The 26825-nt window shown below is 32.4% G+C and overlaps 5 protein-coding genes across 5 annotated transcripts; 3 read left to right on the top strand and 2 right to left on the bottom strand.

Annotated features, from left to right (window-relative positions):
• Positions 1 to 829: 829 nt before the first annotated feature.
• Positions 830 to 1586, bottom strand: TRIADDRAFT_59827 (uncharacterized protein; the record flags this gene model as incomplete). Its single annotated transcript, XM_002115741.1, has 2 exons — positions 830 to 1161; positions 1409 to 1586. The coding sequence occupies 2 exons, from the start codon at positions 1584 to 1586 to the stop codon at positions 830 to 832; spliced, it is 510 nt and encodes a 169-aa protein (XP_002115777.1).
• A 2349-nt stretch (positions 1587 to 3935) lies between these two features.
• Positions 3936 to 6204, top strand: TRIADDRAFT_59826 (uncharacterized protein; the record flags this gene model as incomplete). Its single annotated transcript, XM_002115884.1, has 7 exons — positions 3936 to 3988; positions 4346 to 4554; positions 4850 to 4990; positions 5104 to 5186; positions 5292 to 5411; positions 5574 to 5639; positions 6058 to 6204. 7 exons carry the CDS (start codon positions 3936 to 3938, stop codon positions 6202 to 6204), a joined length of 819 nt encoding a protein of 272 aa, XP_002115920.1.
• A 565-nt stretch (positions 6205 to 6769) lies between these two features.
• On the bottom strand, positions 6770 to 8991 carry TRIADDRAFT_64218 (uncharacterized protein; the record flags this gene model as incomplete). The annotated part of the gene is made up of 6 exons (XM_002115740.1): positions 6770 to 7061; positions 7154 to 7244; positions 7322 to 7491; positions 7709 to 7820; positions 8252 to 8324; positions 8884 to 8991. The coding sequence occupies 6 exons, from the start codon at positions 8989 to 8991 to the stop codon at positions 6842 to 6844; spliced, it is 774 nt and encodes a 257-aa protein (XP_002115776.1). The 3' UTR covers positions 6770 to 6841.
• A 5153-nt stretch (positions 8992 to 14144) lies between these two features.
• TRIADDRAFT_1172 (uncharacterized protein) lies at positions 14145 to 18947 on the top strand (the record flags this gene model as incomplete). Its single annotated transcript, XM_002115883.1, has 14 exons — positions 14145 to 14225; positions 15102 to 15161; positions 15619 to 15699; positions 15903 to 16016; positions 16115 to 16329; positions 16452 to 16542; positions 16655 to 16810; positions 17033 to 17191; positions 17294 to 17401; positions 17538 to 17651; positions 17732 to 17884; positions 18248 to 18436; positions 18587 to 18665; positions 18838 to 18947. Coding segments are annotated over 14 exons (1710 nt in total), but the record flags the coding sequence as incomplete, so codon positions are not given.
• A 3498-nt stretch (positions 18948 to 22445) lies between these two features.
• Positions 22446 to 25831, top strand: TRIADDRAFT_59823 (uncharacterized protein; the record flags this gene model as incomplete). Its single annotated transcript, XM_002115882.1, has 10 exons — positions 22446 to 22508; positions 22694 to 22784; positions 22936 to 23021; positions 23208 to 23328; positions 23492 to 23569; positions 24250 to 24381; positions 24494 to 24587; positions 24721 to 24817; positions 24962 to 25077; positions 25723 to 25831. The coding sequence occupies 10 exons, from the start codon at positions 22446 to 22448 to the stop codon at positions 25829 to 25831; spliced, it is 987 nt and encodes a 328-aa protein (XP_002115918.1).
• Between the last annotated feature and the right edge of the window lie 994 nt (positions 25832 to 26825).

The raw sequence follows: 26825 nt of genomic DNA, 5'->3' as shown, positions 1-26825 counted from the left end.
CATGATGTAAATTTCACTGGCCGAGTGTAAGGTATTAGATTAAAGATTCTTCTGCTAATTATCTGGAAACTAAATTCTTTAGTAAGCCAGCCACTATTAGCATCGAAAATACGAGATGAACAATCATACAGTATATCTATCAGCTATGCTCAGCTGACAATATACTCTACTCTATCACTATAAAAGGCGACCAAAGCCACTATTGTTTTGCGTATATATCAGCTATGTTCAGCTGACAATATCCTGTATCTGAGTGAGTGTATCACTATAAAAGGCAACCAAAGCTACTATTGCTAATACATCATTGGTTAGAGTTGCAACCGTAATTCATTTTATTAAAGATGTTATATTCGATCATTATTGTAATTATCAATTAATGCTTGTACAGCATGTCGCAATTAATCCATTTCTCTCATTTGAACTTAAAACTCTGCTAATAGTATACGAATTAAGAATATGGCGTTGATATTGAGCAAATTATCACATTCAAACAACCAATATCGGGATCTTTACATTAACAATTTACTATAAATTTAGTTTAGAATTCTCTTGTACGATTATTGCTACATATTAGTCGATATTATAGTATACATTAATGGAACTGTCTACATTATACTGTAGATGTACAGTATAATTAGATACTGTTTCGCATTACAGCATGCTCTTTGGTGAGATATCAGTATCCGGAATATTTATAAATATAGTAATTTTAACTTGAGGTTGCTGAGAGCAATTAAAAATAAGTAGGAAGTATTACTGTTTAGTCCAGTATTAGAGTACTATGTAAAAATTGCACTTTGGAGCTACGAATAGCAGTGCATGATAGACGTTAAGAACTTTTAACAATGTAAGTTTCCTTGTATTGTTCGTCGACTTCGTCATGATCTAGTAAACAGTCTACTTCAATGTTAGACACTGCTTGTCTTTCTGGATATAGTCTTGCATATACAATAGTAAAGCAACAACCGTAATTTCCTCTAGACAGTGGATCATCACTGACAAATGGCCGTGTATTAGCTTGACTTGTTGATATATTTAAATCATCCGCCATCATTGCCTTAAACTGAGCTTCCTTCATTTCTTGTAAACTATGAAGTAATTCTTGGCTCAAATTACCACGGCGTCTCGTATCACTGTATTTGATTTTCTCTAACTTTTTTTCTAATATATTACAATAAACAAATATATAGCAACAACGTTAAATTCATCATAATTTTTGACAAGATCTTTAATACTCGTATAGAAAAAGGGCATTAACATGAGAAGCACCACCGCAGATAGTTTATTATCTAGCATGGATACTGCTTGTGAGCATACCCAGTATCTGTAACTGTACTGTAGCACTTGGTTGAAAGACAATGTGTATCAATAGCTCTATGTTGTATTCCATATATTCAATTGTACGCACCTAATTTGTTGATATAATTTAGCGAATCATCTTGGTCAAGAGAGATTGTACTAGCATTACCCTTTTTTTTACTGTCAAAATTGCAACAGCTACTGGTATCGTTACAGCGGCGTTGAAGTGAAACAACCTGATTAACTTTTTGTACGCTCCAATTACCAAAATCGTCTTCGAAGTTCATTATAATCGTTATATAAGCATACTGTTTAAACAAGCAATCAATATATTGTCGAATGAAATAAAATCAAGTACAGCGACGTTTCCACGTAGTTCCTGGTCAATCCTGTCCTTCGGCCAAGATACGAGTCTGTGCTAATTAGTCAGGTCAGAGAATACTGTACAGTACTTTATATGTTCAGTAACAATGCTGTAAAGAGAAAATTCTTCCTAGAAATCCCAAACTGTACCGTACTATATTGTATTGTACGGTACTGTGCATTGTGCAATGTACAGTCTGTACTGTACTGCACTGTACTGTACTATAGAGTGCGCTAAACGCTGAAGGTCTGTGAAAATGCGATGTCTCACTCTGAAAAGTTACTTTTCAATGGTACCGCTGTAGCACTCTACTGTACTGTATGTACTGTACGCTTGTACAGTACTGTACTATACTCTACGTATGACAGTTCATAGACAACTAATACGAACTGCTGAAATTAGTTTAGTTTATTCATTTAGTTTTTAACAGGCTTACACTAGGTTATATTTTATTTTAAGTGAAACCTAATAGAAGTTTTGTGGATTTTATTAATTAAAACTAAAGAACAAAAAGTCATTTTTAACGGAACTACAGCACCGTATGACCGTACTGTACAGCATATAAACTGTAAACTGAGTAGAATACTCGTACAGTATGTACAATACTTTATGGTACTTGCATAATCCCAGAGAGCCAATTTTTTTCTCTACTTCATACTTATTACTTACTGTAGGTTTCTTATACCTTCAGCCTGCATTACAAAATGATGCCACATGTGTAGATTCCCTTCCTAGTTATTACACGTAATAGGAACATCATTTTTGCGAGTGATTTGAGATTGTCACTCACATTTATCATTTTCTCGCCAGTTACAACTGTTATCGATTAGTCATACGAACTCATACCGCAGACCCCTTAGTTTCTCCTCTTTCTACTAAAACGGATGCCGTGAGTCTAATTAAGTAACGATTAGCATTGCTACATAAAAAACCTCACCATGGCCTTTACACGACGTCTAATTTGCATATTTTTGAGTATAGAAATACAATATTTATTAAATACTGCATTCGTACGATAATATTGTACCTTTCTTCTTAACCTTAACTGAATTAATTGTAATTCTCCAGAGTTCCTATGCTATATATCAGAATGATATAGTAGATATCAAGCGTGAAGGATTTGCTGATGACAAAATTCTTATAAATTTTAACTTTTACTATTTAGTGGCTTATCTACAGCTACACCAGAACATATAACGCACTCTTATAGTAATAGAACAGCAAGGATTTTAAAAATACTTGACTGTTAAATCATGTCTATATCCGAAAAGATATACTGACGCATTTGATTACATGCAACTGTTAAGTAGAAAATGACGACAACATTGCACAGTAGTAATATAAATGCAATGTGTGGATAACACCTCTATTTGCATTTATACAGTAGTACTACTAAGCTAGTAACTGACTGTAATGAGTTGCGTATATTTTAGAAAGCAATCAACAAATAGTGTCAGCGCCAAATATTGCATATGATTACTACATTCGATAACCTAAGGACGCCACTAGATACATCTTTATTAGTCGTGCACGGTATACCGTACCAAAGACTTGCTTGAGTTTAACCAGCCTGTCAACCATTTATAGTACACAGCATAACGGATATAAAAGGATTTTATTCAAGATTTGTGACTGATCTATCATAGATGAAGTCTGAGGATGCGATGAAAACGAAAGTGTTACTTACCGATATGGTAACGTTTTAACGATGATAGTAGAAGCAAATAAATCATTAAATTTATTAAGGTATCTCAAATCATAGTAATGTGTTATTTACCGTTAGAATTGACATACCTAACCTACTTAAATCAAGATTACTAGTGCAAACTCCCGTCGCTTTGCTGACGGTTTACGATAATATGCTCATTTAACAGATAGTATTATCATTTGATAGACCTGTTACAACCCGTCACTTTAATTTACTAAAATGCATAAAATTTCGAGTTTTTAACCTTAATAATATTTATCTTAATTATGGTAGTTCTATCTGACAAAATCATGCCTGCTTCCGATACTGTTTACCCTTAAATGTACATTATAAACTAACGCAAGGTCTCTTTTTTTACCAATTGAAATCTCTTAAAATCTCCAGTATAACATTGAAATTTTAATTGTACCAGCATCATATGGCAATTAAATCAATTTTAGATTTTCAAATGTTTAAAATATTTATCTCTATTTAAGGCACTGTATGTAAATTCTGGAACGATTCATTATTATTTATCGATATGCCCTAAAATTATAGCGACGCGTTAGGACTCCTTATTTCAATATGAAAAAACCAAATAAGTGTAAGCAGTCAGACCGTAAAAAGAAGGCGGATAGGTTAGTCTTCATCAAATGTCAGCTTATGACAGCCCTATATTTCAATACAATAAGCGTATGTATGCATACAACATCAATAATTTTGGTTTAAAAATATTTATAATATTCACATTTAATGCGTATGTTAATATGTACATTGTTATCCTAATCCTATACTTATAATGACTTAATGTTCGTAAACTTACGTATAATACGAGTATTTTTTATCTAAACTCATAACTTAACTCTGTACTCGGTTAGCAGCAAAGACACTTTCTACCACACAATAACGTTACATTACTTTATAGACTTACTTACTCGTATACCATGTTATGGTAAATACTGTATACTTTATATGTAATCGCATATTTACGCTAGGAAAAAAAAGAAGAAAAAGAGTGAATCGTCATCTTCACACCATCTTTTAGCAAGCAAGAGAAAATTTTCATTCAAAAATATTGACCTTAAGGCCTATTTTAAAAAATGTGCTGATATATTACAAAATGACAGTGCATTCGCGAAATCTGATGCCTCAACATGCCAAAATGATCAGATTAACTACCAATCAGAATTATCATGCAATAACGGTATCATATTACCTTTTACCAAGCGCCCAATAGAAATCCTAGCATTTTACTGCTTATATCTTTGTAACTTAAAATGAAGATAAATCTTAAATATCAAATTTTATCATGAATATAACATTCTATGCATATTAACATACCGTATTATGTATGCTTGGTCATCTTTACATTGGCAGTTTTACTAAACATGTAAATCCTTAGAGTGTAAACATATAAATCCTTAGAGTCTAGTAATATAGGTCCTGTCCGATGATGATGCATCTAAAATATGTGTATTTAATTAAACTTTACTATAAAGACGCATCCTCCATTGAGAATGCAAGAGATCCCAATTTGACCGAGTCTGAAAATCTTGCTGTTGATGGAATCACTAACCAAGAAAAATTTACAGCTGACATGAAAATAGAAATGGAACAATCAGATTCTACGATTTCAAAGGGTAAACTACTTTAAAATCAAGTAAATTAGTCCATTGTTACCTGTAATCCATTACTGATTTGTCAACCAAGCTCAGAATGGAAATAAAGAGGATCTTTGCTTTTACTTTTCTAGATATCGAAACTAGTACACATGACGATTCTATGTCCATGACGGTATGCGATCAAGTAACTCCATCAATTCTAAGAGCATTAATGGTATATTTCGGAAAAACAATGTCTGGCTTTTTAAAATAAATATTTTTAAGATTACAGTATAAGTGTTAGCCAATAGCCTCGTGTAACGGACGGATTCTCTTACAGAATCCTAGTCGATTATACCCCGAAATGTATGCTGCGTTAAATTCAAATTTCTCAACGTCAGTGGATATAGTATCAAATACTGAAAATCAATCTGATGGCAGCAATCACGAAAATATTGAGGTATAAAAACACCAAATTAAATTAGTGCCCTACTTTAAACTTGATCAATGTTCACATTATATTTTTATGATAATTTATTACATGTGTTGGACAGCAATAGATCAGTAATAATAACATCTATTCTAAAATTGATAGATAGTACATGCATTACCATATTTATAGCCTTCTATGTTTCAGCCGTATGAGGACCCAATTCCAATCACTGCAAGTACTCGAATTTTGGATGATGTACGCTTAGCAAGCTTTACTACATCACAATATTGCAATCTTTATCAAGGGAATTGTTATTATAAATTAACAAAATATATATATTGATATTAAAAATGCAATAATACATGTATTATAATTATCCACAGTTAACTTTTAGTACATTTCTTCCATACAATGTGGCTTAAAGCTTCACTTTATTAAGTTAGATGACAGAAATTTCGGATATGCCTTCTACAAGCAATCATATTAGCACAAGCAAAAAATTATTTGAGAGCTTTATGTCCTATAGCGAGATCATCCAATCGGTAAAGCAAACACATTTTGTATGACCACCGTTAATTAAATTCGTATACTGAATTCTAATCAGAAACAGAAGCTAGCGGTAGATAATTGAGTTATAATGCAGAGTTTTCAAATAAATACGCTCCAATTTCAGGAGTCTTTGACCGAATGTTTCCTTATTGCAATGGAAAAATCAGAACTCAAACCAATGAAATTAAAGTGGTATGATGTTGTCACTCGTTATAAAAATTTGGAAGATGCTCCAATAGATATCATCATATTGTTTGATAAATATCGCTAAGTGCTTAATTAGTATAGTTAAACATTGGTGGAAATTCGATTGTCAAGTTGTGTGATGGCCCGATGAATTGATATACTAGTGATTATATGAAATTGTTGAATAACACTTCTTAAAGTTGATTACTGTACAAATTAGTTCGATGCCATTAAGATTCATGTCAGCATTTTCGATCCTACTATATTCCTCAAATATAATTATACTTTACCATACGTTACACTTCTACTAATTGCAAAATGGCGCAAAAAGCAAAGATGATATTTATCACTAAAGCTTGAAAATTACGCGGATACTTCATTTTATTACAATGCAGAAGGAAAATTGATGTTACATTTACACTTTTTTACAAGATCTACAAATGATGCTAAAATACTTAATCTTCATGACTAATAAATACGCTTCGTAGGAATATCCATCATCCAAGTTTCATATACATATATATATTTATATACTAAATAACATGTAAGCATCTGTAATAAAAATTACATTAAATTTTCGACTCTCATAATTGATTAAGCTCACAAGTCACTGATGTAAATCATTCCACATTCTTCGCTTAATTTACAGTGCAACGATAAGACACATAATAGATCTAGTAGGCTTAATATTTAATATAAGCCATATTCTGGGTGTGCCCAGATCATTTTGTAGATTCATTTGATGTGGTGTCTCTAGTGGATGTAGAGACAGATGGTGAAGAAATCTCAGTAGCTGCTGCAGAAGCGCTAGCTTTGTTATCTTCACTCAATTCCTTATTATCGGATCTTTCAGATAAATTTTCAGTCACAGTATCAGTATTTTTAACGTCTTCATCGGAATCCTCATCGTCAGCGTCGGTACTACTATCACTATCGTCAAACCTATTATATTAAATAGTATATTTAAGTACATCGCTGTAAATATTAAATTCATATAGCACAGAGCTTCCGTATAATAAATAGATAAAACCGACCAAGTTTTACGTTTCTTAACCGAGTCTGATGTTCCAGTAAGCGCTTTTCGCTTTTTCGAAACTTCAGTGCTTGATTGAGCATTCTTTAATCCTATTAAATTATACTTATTAGTATTGTAACAGATACAGAAAATATATCGTTTATTCACAGTTAACAGCATCTGAGACCTTGCTTTAGAGCATCTTCCACACTATCGACAGAAGCACGGACTTGAGCGGCATATTGATCGCCTTCAAATGGTTTTACAATTGGATTTAAGACACGTTGAATGCGTTCTTTCTTTCTTTCCTCTATTTCCCTTTTCCTTTCTGCTTCAGCATTAACCCAGTCTGCTAATCTAAAGGATTTGTTAAAGTAAGCTTGATCTTTACACGAGTAAAAACTACGCACAGTGAACTAGTTGGTTGATATTTCAAAAACATTCATAAACAATAGTATCCCATTAGGACACCATTTATTCATGGATGTGCAAATATAGGGTTTACAATTCACATCTATGAATTCAACACGCCAAGTATGTGTACTCGTATATTTAATTTTTGCATCTTCCTTACTTTTTTTCGTTATTAACGTCACGCATCCTTCGACCAGATAAATCTCGGCAAGCCTCTCGATTAGTCGTCTTTTCAATTTGCGCACCGATAGACCGTAACATGGAGCCAAAGCCTAGTAGCAATAAATAAACATTACTTTCGTTTATCATCGTCTAAAGGCCTCTCAGATAGTAATACAGTACATATAATACGCATTAAGGTAAACATTTACGTACTAAGCAGCTATCATTACTGCAGCAAACATCACTACACGCCTAAATAATTAAAAGTTAAGCGTTAATTGCAGCATTTACACGTACAATCTATTGCTGTACAGCAATTAGTTAACATTTTTATCATCAGTGATAGATAAATATACAATATATTAACAAGAGAAATCAATTTTTGTTAGAAGAGTATACATTGTTATAGCATGGATAATGCAATATGCAGTAACTAATCACCAATCAGTATATACTCATACGCGTGCACTAGCTTTTTTATTCTACTTGCCTCCCTTTCCGCCAAGCAGCCTATAATGAATTTGCAAACATAAATTACTACCACAGTAAATCGATGCATCGTTGCCGTAAGTTCTACCATTCACTGTCCAGTAAAAGTTCTCCGTTGGAAGGTTCTGAAAGAATAAGTGTTTTAGAAAGGGAATATTGATCCGTAATCCTTTAATTAATCTCGTGCGTAGGAGTAAATCATACTGTCCAACTCTTTTACCATCCTTTCACAATAATTACAATTCAATTCACGGGTGATATCAAGTGCATGTATTATTTGATACAGTACTCTGATTTCATTCTAATAATTAATTAACGGATCATAAATTGACGATAACACATCAAGGCATTTCGATTCTTAACTCGTTGAGTGGACAGCTAACTGTTCAACGTCCAATAGTCTAATTACATATTAATCAAAAGGTCCGCTTTAATATATTCTATTTAGAGCGAGTAATATTAACTGCAATTTCTTATGAATTTGATAGCATGAAAAAGCAGCCTGGTAAATTCAGCTATAGGGTGCGTTAAAAAACTAGAGATCTATAATATGTTCTATCTATTCAAGTAGTATTAAAATATAGGACATACACAGTATCCGTGTTTTGGTTTAAAACGCTTTCAAATGTTCAATTAAATTCATTTCTAAAAACGTACATTTTCCTTATTTTATATTTTACGTACCAGTTGCCGGGATATTAATTGCTGCAATTCGTCGCTAGTAAGAGAACTTTTATCGCTTACTAGGTAATGCAATTGACCATCACCAGATCGACAGTAGAAATTAGCCATTTTATAACTGTATCCTTCATGAACTGCAGACCAAATCAACTTGGGATTGGAACAAGCTGCGCATCAAAGCATCATACAATCACAGTATCACTGTACTGTACTGTACGGTCATGATGACTGTGAGTGTCGTGCTGTACAGTACAGTACTGTACAGTGTACAGTACAGCGCATACAGTATAAAACATTGAAAAACATACTGTACACTGTACAGTATAGTACTGTATGTATGGTAGACCGCGCTGTAGTACAGTACTGTACAGTACAGTACGTTGAACTGCAGTGAGCCAGTGACACGTGATACTGCTTCAATTCCACTCACTACTACTGTACAAGTGTACAGTATAGTGTACAGTACTGTAGAGTATACTGTACTGTACTACGGTGGCTCACAAGGCTCAGCGCAATACTGTACGCCGTAAGAACTGGTGATACGCTACAGAAATGATGTCACACAATCTTAATAAAAAATTTAGAGATTCTTTCAACGTCTTTTCATTTACGAAATTCGCAGAAACTCAACGGCGTAGAAGAATTTGACTTGAGCTGGTCAAAAGATGTAATTAAACGTAAGCAATGACCATAGTATACAATATGTTGCACGGTGTCATACCAGTATCGGGTTATTCGTGCGTGATTCCTGGTTATTGACCTGGGTTATAAGGCTTTATTACAGCTTGTTATTTGACCCACAGTAGGTTGTACTTTTGTACTGAGTTCTTGGGTTACCTGACTACGGTTATACCTACTGCCAGCGAACGCTGTGTCATACTGTCGTACTGTATTTAGTATTGCTAGAACTCTTCGTCCCCAATCTTTCCCTCGTTTAATAAATAAATTAAATTAAACGTTTCAATGTCTACGCCTCTACTTTTTTCGTGTGTCTTACTTATTGTTCTTCATTAGTAAGAAAAACGAAAAGAATAGACGAAAGATTTGAGACGTCTAGACTCGGGACGTAATGTTTCTAGGAAAGGAAGGATTCTAACTGTAAAATACGTAATGCTAATACGTATTTAGTATGAAAACTATCAAAAAAGAAATTGAGTAACCAGTGTCCTTAGCGACACATACATACCGGTATTGTTGGAGTAGTTGATCGTGTGAGTAATCGTGAGTCAGCAACTTACGGTACCTTCCTTTCCTTGCTGTACTGTAGGTACTGTAAATTGTACAGTGGGCACACTGCACACGGACCATTCAAAAACAGTACAGATGTACAGTACAGTACACGGTGCTAAGGCCGAAGGCAATAAAACCTTCTGCATCAACGATTTCCAGGCATTACAACACAAGCGGCTTTGCAACTTGTAAGATCAAGCTAGCAGACCTCAAGAAAAGACGATGGTTGTTAAAGTTCATATAGTTTACTGGTCAGTATTACTCAATCTAAAGTAAATGAGTTCTTATTTTTAAAGTCATAACCACTAATCTTACTAATAGCTAGAAAGTACATACAGTATATTATGGCAATATACAATACTGTAGGTGTAGAACTGTATATGAACCTGCGATATACTGTACTAGTACTGTATTTATAACTTGTAAAATTGAACGCCGTTTACAAATCTGCTTACTGTATAAACAAACAAAATGCCTGTGCATTGCACAGTAAGTATAGTATAGGTGGTACTGAAAAGTTTAAAATGTAAAATTAAAGTTATGGTCAATAACCGAGATGATAAACTAATGCTTAAATACTCTCATACAAAGTGTAATTATCTAATCCTTGAATCATTTTACTTTTTATCATTTTAGCGGCGCCTGAGGGTACGCTCCTAAGGTATGTACTGTACGTGGTTTCAATACCTGAACTAAATCTCTAGGTCGCTTCGTTCGCTAAATTGAAGTCCCTGTAGGATTAGATTTCCTGTGCACTTTTTTTATGATGAATGCAAACGAGTATAGCACTACAGTATGGCTTGCGACCAATGGTTAATTATTGTACTGTACTGTAATAACTGAGTCATGGGTTCCTTCGGAGCTACTTAAAAGCATGCTAACTATAATAGTGCTATATGCTCATACGTATCTCTATGTTTCAGCTAAATAATGGAATTTGCTCAAATAGACATACATGCCATCGGATTTGTAATCCTTTCTCTAACTAAATCTTATTTTAAAAATTAAATAGTTCAGAACTGTACGGGATATGCTCTACGATGAATTTGGGAACGATATCCAAGTTGTAAGTACATGATAGTAATTTAGCATTAACCATAAACGGATTACAGTATATAGTTTATATCGGTTAAGATAAAAAATTGAAGACAACACAATTAGTAGTCATCCCGAGGCTCATGACTGAAATGAATAATACTGACAGCTTATAGTACTAATATGACTTAATGATAATCTCCATCCTGATGTTTTATATTTTGCTCCGTTCGCCTGCAACCGTACAAATTTTACATCATGCATCATTGACATGCACTTACAGTGCATTTCAAGTGTATTGTACCTCACTCTGCCTTTGATTTTACAAATCTTCTCTACTATAAGATTGATCAGCTAGCATTCAATCTTTATTACTGTACAATCATGTGCAAATCAAGTCTCTACGCTACAAGTACATCTAATTTTGAACGCAACTGTAAAATACAATCGTAATTGCAAAATGAATTAGTGCATGCAATATACCGCAACACTATATACGTATCATTTGGAGCGTGCAGTTGTTAAAGTGTCCGTTAGTACTATGCTTGTACACCAAAATAATTTACAGCGGTGCAAACACGAACTGCGTTTCAAATTAAAGTGCCCTCATTACATATAGATGATAGCATGGTAGCGATTGAAAAATAATTCTTTTTCAACATACCGTATATAAAATAATGTTTCAAATTTCATCATACCAATGCTTTATCTACTCCAGACCGGTGAAGCAACTCCAGAGTTTACATCATATTTTGAAGTAAAAATTGTTGGTGGAAAACTAATTCATTCTAAAAAGGTAATTACGTCTAACCGAACTTTCGCTATCGGGTTATGAATGAAATTATCCTTAGATAAATAACCTACGTAAATATTTAATTTACGCGATCGAATTCTGCTCCGAGGGCTTGACATTTTTTCCATCTTACCTATCAGGCTGGTGACGGATATGTAGATACTGAGGCGAAAATGCAGAAGATTATTAAGGCAATTGGAGAGCACCTGAAGTAACAGGTCGACGAATCCTCAGTTCTCGACAAAGAAATAATATGAGTAAGTGTTTAAAGAATTCACAACTTTATTATATTTGCTGACCTGAAATACTGTATTAGCCTTGAATTACACTTCGGTAATGATTAAAGTGGTAAAATAATTATGAACGGTAATTAAAATCTGTTATTACCTTAACTAGGTTGGTGAAGAAATTGAAGGCTATGTAGATTTTGATGGGATACTCTGAAATCACACATTCGCAAAGACTATCCTTGATGATGCTCCTACTTATATGGAAGTCCTACAGTACCTTCTCTTGGTTTGCTTGCTGTATCATTTCTTTAATATCACTAAGATTTTCAATTTATCACGAAGTAGATAGATATCTTTGTCTGTGTATTGCATTGTAATTTCGCAGATTAGTTATGTTGTTTAAAAGATACAGTCAATATTTTGTCTCTACTTAGTCCATCTACTGTTGCTGTTGCTGTATCGTCAACATTCGGTATCCATCATAAGAAAGCGTTACGGTTATTGGAGATTGTCAATCGCTTATTTTAATCATCAGAATCTAGCTTTGCTAGAGTTAATACGATATTTGAAGACTATCTATGGTTTATTTAATTATCAGGCTCTAGCTATGCTAGAGTTGATACGATATTTGGAGACTATCAATCGCTTATTTAATTATCAGAATCTAGCTTGCTAGAATTAATACGATATTTGAACAGCAACGGCAGTCGTTATTAGACGACAAAATGAATAAAAAACCGTAGCTTCTTATTATCCTAGCCGTGTAAGTCATTCACAAATGAATTTTTGTACAACAAGGAATTAAAAACTACTGCACGAGTATGATTGATCAAAGAAGTAGAAGGTCTTTCATTTCAAGTTGTGGCAAAGCCAACTTGCACAAGATTAAAATTAACAGACCGATCATGACACAATTGTGATCGTTCTGTTAGCGAGTATTATACTCGTACAGTATATACTGTATATTTGCCAATCAAACTGTTTACCTTGTATAAATGAGAATTTACGGTAACTTCTAGGTTTTTAAATGACGTATTTCTATAATATACTAGCTTGATTGCATCAATTGCAATCCCAATCGCAATGCGTCTGTGCAAAACAGGTGCCATACCGTATCATACGATGTACTGTACATTTAGGACAGTAGCTATGGAGTTTTCTCAACTCTACAGTACTGTATGCAGTAGCCCTAGACCTTCATACAGGACAAACAACACTGCTGTAGTGTACACACAGTACAGTACTGTATGTACAGTACAGTTACAGTGTGTAGTACAGTACTGTACTGTATGCAGTAAAGAGTTCTGTTAGTATTGGACAGTACCGTATAAATCCACTCGGCAAGTAAGAACTAGAGGTACACAGTAAAACCTTTCTTACCTCTATGAGTACTGTTGTAAGACTGAGTTAATTTACGGCATAGCACTAACAATATCCACTGAGCAAAGTGGCCCATTCCATTACTGCAAGCCATCCATTCAAAAACTCCACCTAATAAATACTATTTTACAGTTATTTACAGTAAGTAAAAGAGAATGATAATAATCGATCCATTTGGTAATGGCTATTATTGCTAATTAAAGAAAAAGTGTAGTCAATTGTACTACGTGTACAGTAGACAGTATATTCTATCTATTTACAGTACAAGTTATTAAGGTTCAAGGATTTTACTGTACAATATTTAGTATACGTACAGTATATCAATCTTGGGTCAAATAAATTAATTACAAAATTCTTGATATTTATAACTGTAGCTACTGGTCGCAAGGAAGCTTGACGGTGACCCAAATTACTATCATTTTCAAAGAGAAGCCTAAAAGTGGATCCTACGACAGATCAGTTGCCATCGGGCACTTTACTTAACTACCTCTTTTGAAAACCTCATCAATTAGAATCATTCCATATCAGATAGAAAGTTCATCGAGTACAGTATGTGGTCTTGGATATCCAAAGTAAGTCAAGGTAAATTGAACGCCAACTTTCCATACGAAATGGGAGAAAAGATCGATTTTGGAGAAGAGATATCACCATGGACATTGTATGAAGGGAAAAAAATTGTATGTTAGCTAATAATTATATAATTATCACTGTTAACGTAAATGACTCCTAGAAGGAATGAGGCAAGATTAGATAATGTTGGAAATTTACGTCGTAAGAATATCAGGTCTTTCTAAATTACATTATTTCATAGACTAGCTATTAGCGATGGTTTATAGTATGGATTCAATACATGATAAGTATTGATAGATGCTCAAACGATACTAGCGACACTACGTAGTGATAGAAATATACAATCGAAATAATGATATACAGTACTTGGTTCTATACGAGTACGTCTTGTGTTAATCGTATTTATTGATAATATCATTGATCCACAAGTGTAGAATAAACTGCCATAATAAACCAATAGCAATAACTTAAAGTTTTGTGGGAAGATATATGACGATCTCTATATCTTTCCCAGTTTTAACCATCCAGAACTATATTCAGTAGATGAAGTTATCGGCAAAGTCTTACCTTACTCTATAGTCAACTATGCAGTATTATCCCATCACTTATCTGACACGTTTACCAAATAATAGATTGAAATCACCATGCCAAGGGTATTAGATGAACAATCATTTTGTATGCATTTAAAGATCATACACGTGCCTCATATTTAATATAGAGTGCATTTGTACTATTGTACATACGCACGTACTCGTATTCGTATAATTAAGATTTCCAAACTGTTTATCAAAATTAATATACTGTGCCATGACTGTATTATACATATTATCCCTACTCTACTGTCTTATGAGAAGTAAAACTCAGCTAAATCAGGAAATATATAATACTGCAGCACTTTCTTCACCATTATGCGAATCCTAGCAAGATACAGTATATTGAAAATCAGCTCTATACTACTAACACTCTGCTCTATCTCTTTATAGAATGGAGGTGAAAAAGTCTCAATATTTATTTGCGACATTAGCAAAGTTGGCACTGATCAGGTTGGTTTAGATATACTGTAATAGTAAAGTATATATTTGGTCATGTATAATATATACCTCGCAACTTACAACCAAATGAAGTGCATATTTAGGGTCTTAATGCAGTATTCTCATATCGCAGCTAGTTCGTATCCTACCTATAAAGTTTTCTAGATTATACCACACCCTTACTCGTTCCAATTTGAATCTATTTTTAAACGCTATGTAGTATTTTGTACCGTCTAGTACATGCGTGTTGTATAGAATGCTAGATTGAGAACTTATACAGTAATACATACTATATACATTAATTATAGATTGATGATAACAGTATTTACACCATCCAAAGACAATGTTTCTAATGTTCATAACTGAAGAAGAAGCTAAATTCTTTACTTTCAAGCGTATAGAATATATTACCTCTTTACTGTAGCTAACTTTCCACTAATGTAATCGTCTCGCCATAATTACTTTGTAGGGTAATGTTGCCAAAGCTGATTACAAGCGTATTAAAACGACGAGACATCCTAACGTTTTGAAATATATCGACGGACTAGAAGTAAGATTGATGATATTATTTATGGTAAAACGTATGTAAAATGAGCAATCCGCAAACTAAATAAAATTAATTTCTGCCTTTCATATTAGTTAATAAATTACTATTTTTATTCTTTTAACGCTATGTTTATATTTAAAATTTGCTAAATATTTTTAACTAAATTAACTCTAAATTATGTTGGTACGTGCACGCATAAAATATAGACTGATGGTAATATTTCGCTGGTAACGGAACATGTCGTACCGTTAATCGATTACGTTAATGAAGAAAGCGATCGCAATGAATATGAAATTTCTTGGGGACTATATCAGATACTAGTAATTGCTTCAGTACTGCTGTTTAACTAATTTTATGAAATATTAACTAAAACAATATTTAAAAGCATCATCTTTAAGTTACACTCCTTATTTTATAGAAAATTGCATCCTTTCTCAATATCGATTGCAAAATAATCCATAATAACATCACTATAAATTCCATTTTCGTCGATAAATTTGGCGACTGGAAACTGGGCGGTTTTGGTTTTGCTCATAATAATGCTGAGCCATCAACCTTAATACCGACAAAAGTCTTCCCAGCTCTCAGTAAATATAAGCATTACTTTCAAGACGAAGGGAAAACTGAATGTTGGTATGTCTTATTTATTAATAATCTTTAAATTACACTTCCTAAAAATTATTTTATTTAAATAGTTCTTATAAAATCTTCTTAATTCTTCCTGGACTACACTTCCATAATTGTTTCTCTTTTAGGTCAAATGATATACAATCTATAGGCAGTCTTATTTGGGAATTATTCAATGGACCTTTATCGGAATCATCCTCATTGAGTAATACTATGAAGGTAAGATCTTGTCAAGTATCATTTTATTACCGTGCTTTTAAGTTAAAAACCGTAACGTAGGTATCTATCTCCGTCTTTTGTTAAGTATACTTTACTACCTTGATTACCACAGATCCCAAAATTATTAATAACGCATTATCGAAAAATGATAAGTCCGAAACCTCATTTACGTCCAAGCCCGCGCCAACTAATCGACCATTGCAGATCTGATGGTGGCTTTATGAAGAATAGTTATGTAGACACTAATCTATTCTTAGAGGAATTACAGGTAAGAACGATGTAATTTGATTGTTTCATGTTGCATATAGTTTTTCAATCAAATTTAACACTTCTACATACCGTAATATGTCATGATTAATAATTACATAGATTTTATTTTCGTATTTTTTAAAGCTTATCGAGTTAAAATGATCTTTTATGCAACATGATCATATCCCTATGCCAAAGCTATTTTTGTTAGCATTACTAAATATCAAATTCATTTTCTTAGCTCAAAGATACAGACGAAAAAACGGCATTCTTTAAATCCTTAAACGATCATGTAGATGAATTTCCTGTCAAATTTTGTAAACAAAGGTTGCTACCACAATTAATTAATGCTTTTGAGTTTGGCGGGGCTGGATCCGCAGTTCTACAGCCCTTAATAAAGGTGATTCATTCGTATAATATATTGATGTGCTCAACAAGTGTGATCCACTTAATTCCTAATAATTATGACCATTAATGAAACTTATTTTATACTTTATGATAGATTGGACGTCATCTAACAGATGAGGAATATCAAGAAAAAGTTATACCGTGTATTATTAAGTTGTTTTCATCGCCAGATCGAAGCACTAGGATTAATCTGTTACAGCAGGTACATTTATGGTCAAAATAACCCTACGAAACATTTTAAAACCCTCTTAATTTCGTATAAATATTTTATCTCATATATATATATACAAATTAATGGATTACATGGATCTTCTGCTTGTTAAAAATTTAACTATTAGATGGAATTTTTTGCCAAATATCTAAATCCAAAAGTAGTCGACTCACAAATATACCCCCAATTGGCTACGGGCTTTACCGATACTGTACCGGCATTAAGAGAGGAAACAATAAAAGTATTGTAACGCTCAATAAATTTTGTTTTTTTTGAAAACTAACTATTGATGTTTGTATTAATTTTTAACTTACATGTAAGTCTATGGTTCTGCTCGTTCCCAAATTATCGGAATCAACTATTTCAAAGGATTTACTAAAGCATTTTGCTATACTACAACAAGATGAACAATCTAGTATTAGGACTAATACTACGATTTGCTTGGGAAAAGTTGCCTGTCACTTCAGTGAAGCCGTAAGTTTCATTAAACAGCAAATTAGAATATCCGAGCATATATTGCCCTAATTTTTTAAAAACTCCTGCTAAATTTTGCGCTATGCCGCACCTCTTCCCCTGATATAGATCTACTACCAAATGCTCACTAATACGATAGATATCTATTCGACTCAGTACACAGATAAATTATGATTATCTAATATAATTGCAATACATATACAGAACTATAGAATGAAAAATTTCTATTACTAGTTGTTGGTATAATTATGGCACATTTTAGTAATTCAATGTAACTACAATTGCATCACCGAATTACTGAAAGTCTGTTCGGGTTTCTACTCGTTTGTTCTATTTCATGAAATTAATATATTTGCAATTTAGACTCGCCAGCGGGTTCTGGCAACAGCTTTTTTACGTGCTATGCAAGATCCATTCCCACCTGCTCGCATTGCTGGCATTCTCGGATTTGCTGCAACTAAATCTTACTACTCGCAAAAGGATATCGCGGAAAAAATTCTTCCTAACTTATGCTCGAAAACTTTAGATTCTGATAAGTCAGTAAGAGATCAGGTATTGAAATGCCGATTTACGGTTGCTATATCATTTCGGTATAATAAAACCCAATATACTTTTTAAAAATATATATTTTTTGTATATGTAAGCTGTTTTCATTTCATGCGTTCCAAGCTCAATTTATACCACTATTCATCTCCATTATAGATTTTTGCAAGTATTCGACAGTTTCTAGCTATTATGGAAAGCTATTCAGAGCAGATGAAAAGGGAACCTACTGAAAATGGTAAATTGAAGATATGGAAATGTAGATTGTTGATAAATCTTTTTAACTAGATGACTAAATTTTCTATTATAATTTAGCACTCTTATACGCCTACAGTACATTCGGTAATTTGTCAACGGATTATATTTCTGAACTTGTGCATGAAAACATGTTTTACCTATTATAAATAAAGGTACCGTAAATGACGATCAAGGACTCGCCGCAACTGCTGCAGGGGCTGCCTCTTCCTGGGCTGGTTGGGCTGTAAATTCGCTAGCGTCTAAAATAATTACGAAAGGCCCTGATGAAAATCAAACAGATAATACCAAAAGTTCTAGTAATGGTAAGAGAAACCTGCTTTATTTTATGATGTTCGCAACAACAATTAACCTCTTCATTGGTGATACTATAACACTAAATGCACATATAATCTACGCATTTTTAGATTACGAAAGAACTATTGTGAAAGCAAATCAAGATACCCACGAATCGAAGCAAAAATCTGCGGAAGATCTCAATGGAAAAACATATAAAAATGATTCTCAGCCAGATATTGATTTTAGTGGAGGTGGCTGGGAAAATGATTGGGATCAGCCATCATTAGTTAGTTGAATTATAACTAATAGCCACGATCAACCTATCTCGAATTATGTTTTTTTATGTATAATCATAATTTATGTTACATTTCTTAGGATAATTCCATGAATGATAAAACTGATGATTGGGATGATGTTAACTGGGAAACTTCATTTGGCGATAGTTCTATTAAACAAAGTAAAGGAAAACAGCAGGTATTGTTAAAGCATCATAATTAGGTATTATTAAGTATTGTGTTGCCAACGTAGGTTATTTTGTCAACAGTGCAATGTGCGCAGTATTTTGATCTACAAATTAATCGTTCTTGCTAAACTACAATCGATTATATGATATAAATATTGGTATTTCTAGTAGGGGCTAATAGAACTAAAATTATTAATTTACCTTTTTAAATTTCGAATCAGAATGCATATAGTGACATATCAGCAAAGACTAGCGAATGGGATCAAACGTCGGATTGGAATACAACTGATTGGGGTGACAGTCAATCACGTAATTCTAATGAACAGCAAAATACTGCAAATTCAGGTAATCCGTTGCTATCGCAAATGTTTCAGCTGGGACTTAAAGTGATAACTCAAACTGAAGTATCATTACCATTACGCTTTCATCTTAGCTTACTACTATACATTGCAGCTATTTCTATTTTTATTCGAACACGTAGGTGGATGGGATAATGATGAATGGGAACCTTTCGAAGAAGAGGCACAACGAGAACCATCGCAATCCGCTGCGAAAGAGTCTTCCCCATCAAAAGTACAGACTTCACACCAGAACAGAAAAGAAGAAAAGTCTCTTAACACGGAAAAGAAACGAGAAGAAAGGCGACAACGCCAGCAAGCATTAAAAGAAAAAAGAGCTGCTGGTGCGAAAAAAAATCGACCCATGAAACTTGGTGCCGTTAAAAAATCTGACTAACCTACCTAAATTGAATTAAATCATACAGTATTACATTTATTGTCAAAATTGATGAATTTTGTAAATATTAATTAATTTTTAACAATCAAATTATCTATGTAACGGCTAATAACATGTCGTGATGCAAAACAAGATTAAATATTGCTATCGTTATTTCTTACAATAATATGGGTATCATATGAAGCAGCAGATTAAATTCTTCACTGAAATAATACGTATCTTAAATTTTATTAATATATACTCATCCGTGCTTAATTTTTTTATATACGGAAACAATCATTCTATTACTAACAAAGTAGTCAGCAATATCTAGCATATTAATAAAAATGGCAACAAAATTTGCTCAGTGATTATTAGCTAATTGAATATCAGCTGCCTATACAAGTAAATATTGATACTGCAACAAGTATGAAATTACATCATCTGCCGTTAATGATTTTGGAAGAGTGCTATAGAACCTTAGAGAATGGTTTTAAATTGTATTAGTTATATCGATAGGTTCTTAATTTATTTCAGTTTTGATAGTTCTGCAATGTACTCGGTAGTTGCGGTACTAGATTCTCCAGTATTATATCTTAAGAGCAACATCATAATTATTATTATAATCAAGGTATTTTTACTGAATACTGCCGACTGTAATAAAATTGGTTTCTTATTACTGGTGTGTGGTTTGTCCTGTAACACAACATAGAACCTGAAATCATAAATCTTCAGTAGATTGAGAAAAATACAAAACTCTAATCATCTTTCAACCAGACCGGAATAATGCCAGTTATTGCAAATTGTACACAATACAATAGCTCATTTATGATAGGTATCAAAAGCATTCATACCTACAGTACCAGTAATGACTAATTATTTCAGATGTAACTACTGATACTAGAAATTAATAAACGATGGCGTAATAAGTATTAAATGATCTCCGCATGATTTGATTACGTCATAAAAGAATATTTGGCATCATACGGTACATTTATTTATTCTAGATACTATTACGAGCATATTATGCAGCTAAGGAAGCCTAAGCAAACTCAAACATTCCGTTCAATTGTATGGGTTGTTATCTAGTATTATTTAACGACATTAGCGTTTAAAAAATATAGCACGGACTACAGTACTTGATATGGTGCATCTAGTAGTCCATAATTATAGTATTTCATATATACAGTACAATGCTTGCTGCATGTACCGTAGGTGATACAATAACATACTCGTATACTATAGAAATGGTAAAGTAGATAATTCCATAATTCACAAAATTGAACCATACCCTTCTATATATATTTAACCGATTTTATATTTTATATACCACACGATAGTATTATCATGCCATGATATGTTAATATCAACTTCTTATAAACGCTGACACAAACTCTTTTTTGATTTAAGTCGTAGCGCGCTAATTACCCTCAAATATTTGTAATACCTAAGTGCAGAGCTTGTTGCATTACAGTATACACGTATGTGAAAAAGCATATTAATACCGTATCACCTATATGAAGACATAGTCAGAGAATTGAGTAATAATAATTTACTCAATATCAGCCAATAAGACTTATTTGTGTATCTCTAGACTCTATCCCCATTTGGTTACTACTTTATCATCTTTTAGCAGTGGCAAATATCCAATAAAGGTAATAAAGCAAAGCAAACCTATAGGATTTATGTTGAAATTAACAGTAAATTAATTATATTACGCATTTTGATAACTACTACGGGTTAAAATTACTTCAAGAACCTGATTATTGATCGATGTGTAATCATGTAATTAATACTGCATTGCTCGAAAATTTCTGTAGCCAGATTCGTCATTGGCAGAGTAGATCTACTTTTGTCTTATTACCTTACCTGTATGACTTCCTATATTTATATGACTGGCCAAAATTTATTTATATTATTCTAATGAAAACATAGTCCAAAGGTTATAAAGCAGTGATCCCGTGAGAATATTTGCCTGTAATATTGTACGCCTTGGAACAACTCAAATCAAGAACGGCTTAACTAACATGTCTAATACTAGATACAATCCATCACAATTATCTTCAATCGTAAGAAATAGAAGATTCTTTTAATTCTTGTCACTGATCAATCGTTAGTCTTTCATTTACAATGGTGAAAGACAATATCAATCTTATTTTATCGTCAGAATGAGCTTATAAAAGGAAACTATAATGTACACCTTTAATATAATTATCTAGCTTTATTCCTGTTGATCTACTCTTGTATTCAAAATAGTCCCTGTTCAGTGGCTATCTCAATATCTCGAAATCGTCAGGATGGAATAGAATGGCCAAAAAACGCTGGATTGTTATTACACTAGAGTCGTTGCAATACTATCGTGAAAAAGATGTAAGATATTATTAATCATTGCAATCTATTCTATCATTTTTTTCTTAAATCGTTAGCATATTCTCACAAATTTTCAAGATATATTATATATCTTTTGAAGCTTCTTCTAAATTGGATTTATTTTGATAAAAGAATAACTTTTAATCAATATTTTCAGTTAATATCACCTTTTATAACTTCTTCAGGACACTAAGGTAGCAGGTTCCGTATCATTAATTGGTTGTACTATTAATGAACTTTCGATAGAAAATGGGGAACATCGATTTGAAATATCCAGTGAGAGTTAACTTGTATTACGTGGAAAAGGATTATAGAAATGCATTATTTCTCTACATTTTTACTATTTACTATACAGTCAAGCTCATGACATGTTCATGAGTAGATCAAGGGTATCCAAACTATACTAATGTATCTTAATCCTTTTAAGATCCTCCTGACAATCATGTCATTAGTTCCAATACTGCTAAAGATATTGAAGATGCCATAAAAGCTATTAGGAAAGGAATGGATCAAGTAATTTATTTTTATACTGAAATAGTAAAGTAAATTCTATACAGCAAGTCTATTCGACAGATATTGTATGATGATTAACATCTTCAATGAAAATCATTCCAGTAATTATGCTAAAATACAGTAATGTAAAGATAGCAAATCATTCAATTTTAATTTTTCATCTATATATATTTAAAAATGGTATAGAGAGAAAATGCAGTTTTTGGTCAGAGATTAAGCCAAGTGATACGCCGCCAAAGTACTACCTTATCCAAAGGTTCTATTCCCAATGTTGTACGAGAGAGCGTCAAGTTTATTCGATCAACAGGTTACTACTTCATGATATAGCGTAACCATATCTGATGACAACTTGTGCAGATTTTTCTCTTCTTCATTATTCTTATTCTAAAAATTGAAAAAATCAGACCAATTTATTATTTTACCATAATACAAATCAATATGAAATAGTTTTATTTATAACTAATTTGCAGGCTTGGACGAGGAAGGTCTTTTCCGCCTTCCTGGCAATACAAATAAAGTTAAAGACCTTAAGGCGCATTTCGACGAAGGTAAGATCGAGTTACAGAGATAGCAAATCGAGTGCATTCACTCATAATAATTACATTAAATTGTAAAAGAGTACATAGCAAGTATTTAGCTATGAACTTAATCTTTTTTTATAGTTATCCTGATAATTACAGTCTTACTTTACTGCTTGGTGTCTGTCACGATAAACATTCTTATTTAATCTAAAATTACTGAATCCCTATTCACATTAGTACATTCTTATAGTATACCTACTTAAATGTCATCATATACTGATTATTGGATAAAACCTCATACCTGAATATTCCGATATATTATATGCTTTTTTTACGATATTTCAGTAGCAGTAAAGTGTTTAATATGTCTTATATTCACTTCAATAAATTACGGAGAGTGTGCAACAGTATAATAAATCTTAAAATCTCACCGATCTAGCTATGCTTCTATCCATATTAATAAGTACAGTAAAAAAATTTCAGCAATGTCGCGGTAGATGAAACCCTAATAGTAATAAGACTTGCCATAGGAGCTATATTTACAATATAGTTCTATGACATAACTCGTTATTAAAGAAGCAATTAATTGGACGTACTTGTTAATTCACCAATTGACAAAAAGGCTAATTAGAAAGATATTCGTAGTATTACGTAAAATATCCATTTAAAATATTATGGTAAAACTTTGACCTTTATATTCTTCGTAGGAATTGATTATATCATACCAGAAGAGACTGATATTCATACCGTCGCATCATTACTAAAACTCTATCTACGAGAATTGCCAGAATCATTGATTCCGAGTGAAAATTATGATTTATGTGTGATAGCTATCAATAGTAAGCTAGACTATTGGCGCCTTAATGTTGAATATATTTTTAATATGAGAGATTTTAGCATACGTAATCGCTATCCTAATCGGATACTTTGTCATTGATGTAATTATTTTAGCATATGATGCAAATAAGTTTAAAGGTATCAATCAAATCATTCAAATACTAAATGAAATTCCAAGTGTAAATTATGACCTTGTCAAGTTCCTTATGTACGCTTTATTTTTCCATAATTTAACAATAGATCATTCCTTAAAGTAATATTATTTCTTAACTAAAATTTTTTTAAATTTAGCTACTGATCTAAAACTGGGATCTAAATAATTGATTCATTACCACTTCCAGGAAATTTTTAAATGATGTGCAAGAATATTCATCGATGAATAAAATGGATATTGATAACTTATCTACCGTATTTGGACCCAATATGCTGACCGTTAATGTAAGATCAAATAAATGAAATCGTGTTCGAAAAACTATCATTAGGGCCTTAATTACTGAAATTTTTACATGCATATTGGATATATGCTGATGGTATATACTATTCTTTCAACTACTACTAGATCTTTAACTGTTTTTTTTATAGTTCCATGACCCTGAAGTGCTAATGAAAAGCACCAAAATGTTGGCTGACATTACGAAAGTTTTAATTCGACATTATAATGACATTTTTGTCATCAGTGCTTCGAAACCAGATGGCAGGTAATTATTAGCGTCAATCCCACAAACTTTTTATTACATTTCTATTTTGGGAAATAATTTCCTTATCAAATGGAACTAAAATCTATTACAGCGTAGAGTATAATTGTCATTGTTACATTTATACGCATATTCTTGTCGATTTGTATAAAATTTTCACCTAATTTGATAGCTGAAGAATTTCTGATAGTTTAACAAAGGTAAAAATTACACATGTGTATCTGTCACTCAATTTTTTGTTTGAATAGTCTTTACTACCGAACTTTATTAATATCTATAGTTGTTTAATTATAGCATTGCTTATTTTATTGCTGGCAATATTACTGAATACAGGACATATAATTTTATTGCAAAGATTAGAAAGAATTTCTGATTTTTATCTAGCAACTTATCTGTATAGAATTGCGCGTATTGTAAATTTATTAGCTCAGTGAAATTTCTTTAATGATTTCTAACTTTAATTGTTAATTTCACAATATAGTTAAAGGTAACCCTGATATTATAATGACCACATAGCCAAAGCATAAGATAGCAAAGACGAAGTCATTTTATCATGCCAAATAATTCTGATGAACAAGGAATTGGATAAATGATGCCTTGCTTGTTAAGATCTTGCTTTGTTTTCTGTTCTTTATATTAAAATCTTAGCGATCAGAGCAGAGAAAGTACTATATCAGAAGACATTTATCAAGATTTGGAAGTTGCTAGTTCGCAGTTATGTAAGTCGAAAGTTATTGCTCATAATAATAACAACTAAAATTAGTATCCTTGTAATGATTTTGGTATTACTGTAATTTTATTACATAGAGATAGTAAACGATTAGTATTTACCATTGATAAATCATACTTACATATTTTCAAAAATTTCCAGCTCAATCCTACAATACAGCTAGTACTGAAATTACGATATTAGAAAAAGAAAAGTCTAAACTGAAAGGTCAGGTAGATAAGTTAGTGGGCCAAATGGAAACATTGAAGACAGAATACGAGGACAAATTAAAGGATTTAATAAAATTGCTTGAAACTGAAAGAAAAACAACCCGAGTATTGCAAATTAAATTGAAATACGAAAGAAGAGCAAGGTCTAAATTTGTTAATTTATTTTCTTATTCTAGATCATGATAGATAAGAACATATTTTAGAACAACTAATACATGAATCGATCTTTATCAATAGCGTATTTATTAGCTTTCTTTTGTAATAGGTTGACTGTAGAAGATAGGAATGCACAACTACAAACCGAATTAGATAGGTTGTGTAGTACAATGCTTGAGGAATAAGTCGATAATTTTATTCGATAGCATCACAATTAAGATTAATTAATATTCTTATGGGAGTGAATTTATAAACCGCTATAATTAAGAATATTTCTAAGCTTAATTTGAGGTAAAAAGTCTTGTATGGTGAGTGTTTGCAATGTAAGTGTAATTTTCACTCTGAAGTTCTTTAATTACACAGTGTTATAGCCTCGTTGGATATAATTTAATGCCTCAGTCGAGATATAAATTCTTCAAGGATGTTGTATTCTAAATAACCGATTGATAAGCTTTTCCTACCTCAGTCACGACTTGGTAGTCACACCAAGACATGAATTCTTCATAGTTTACTGAGTATTTTACCATGATAATTTCGGTTATATCATTTCATAGCTGAATTATTAACAATATAAAATTACCCTCTAGTTTCGGATGAAATATCGTATAATTAATTACGAAATGAGAATACCTATCTTTAGGTGGATTGCATACGAA

This window comes from Trichoplax adhaerens, genomic scaffold (genome assembly GCF_000150275.1).
Source record: "Trichoplax adhaerens TRIADscaffold_12 genomic scaffold, whole genome shotgun sequence".
Lineage (NCBI taxonomy): Eukaryota > Metazoa > Placozoa > Uniplacotomia > Trichoplacea > Trichoplacidae > Trichoplax > Trichoplax adhaerens.
This window is presented reverse-complemented; position numbering and strand designations above follow the sequence as displayed.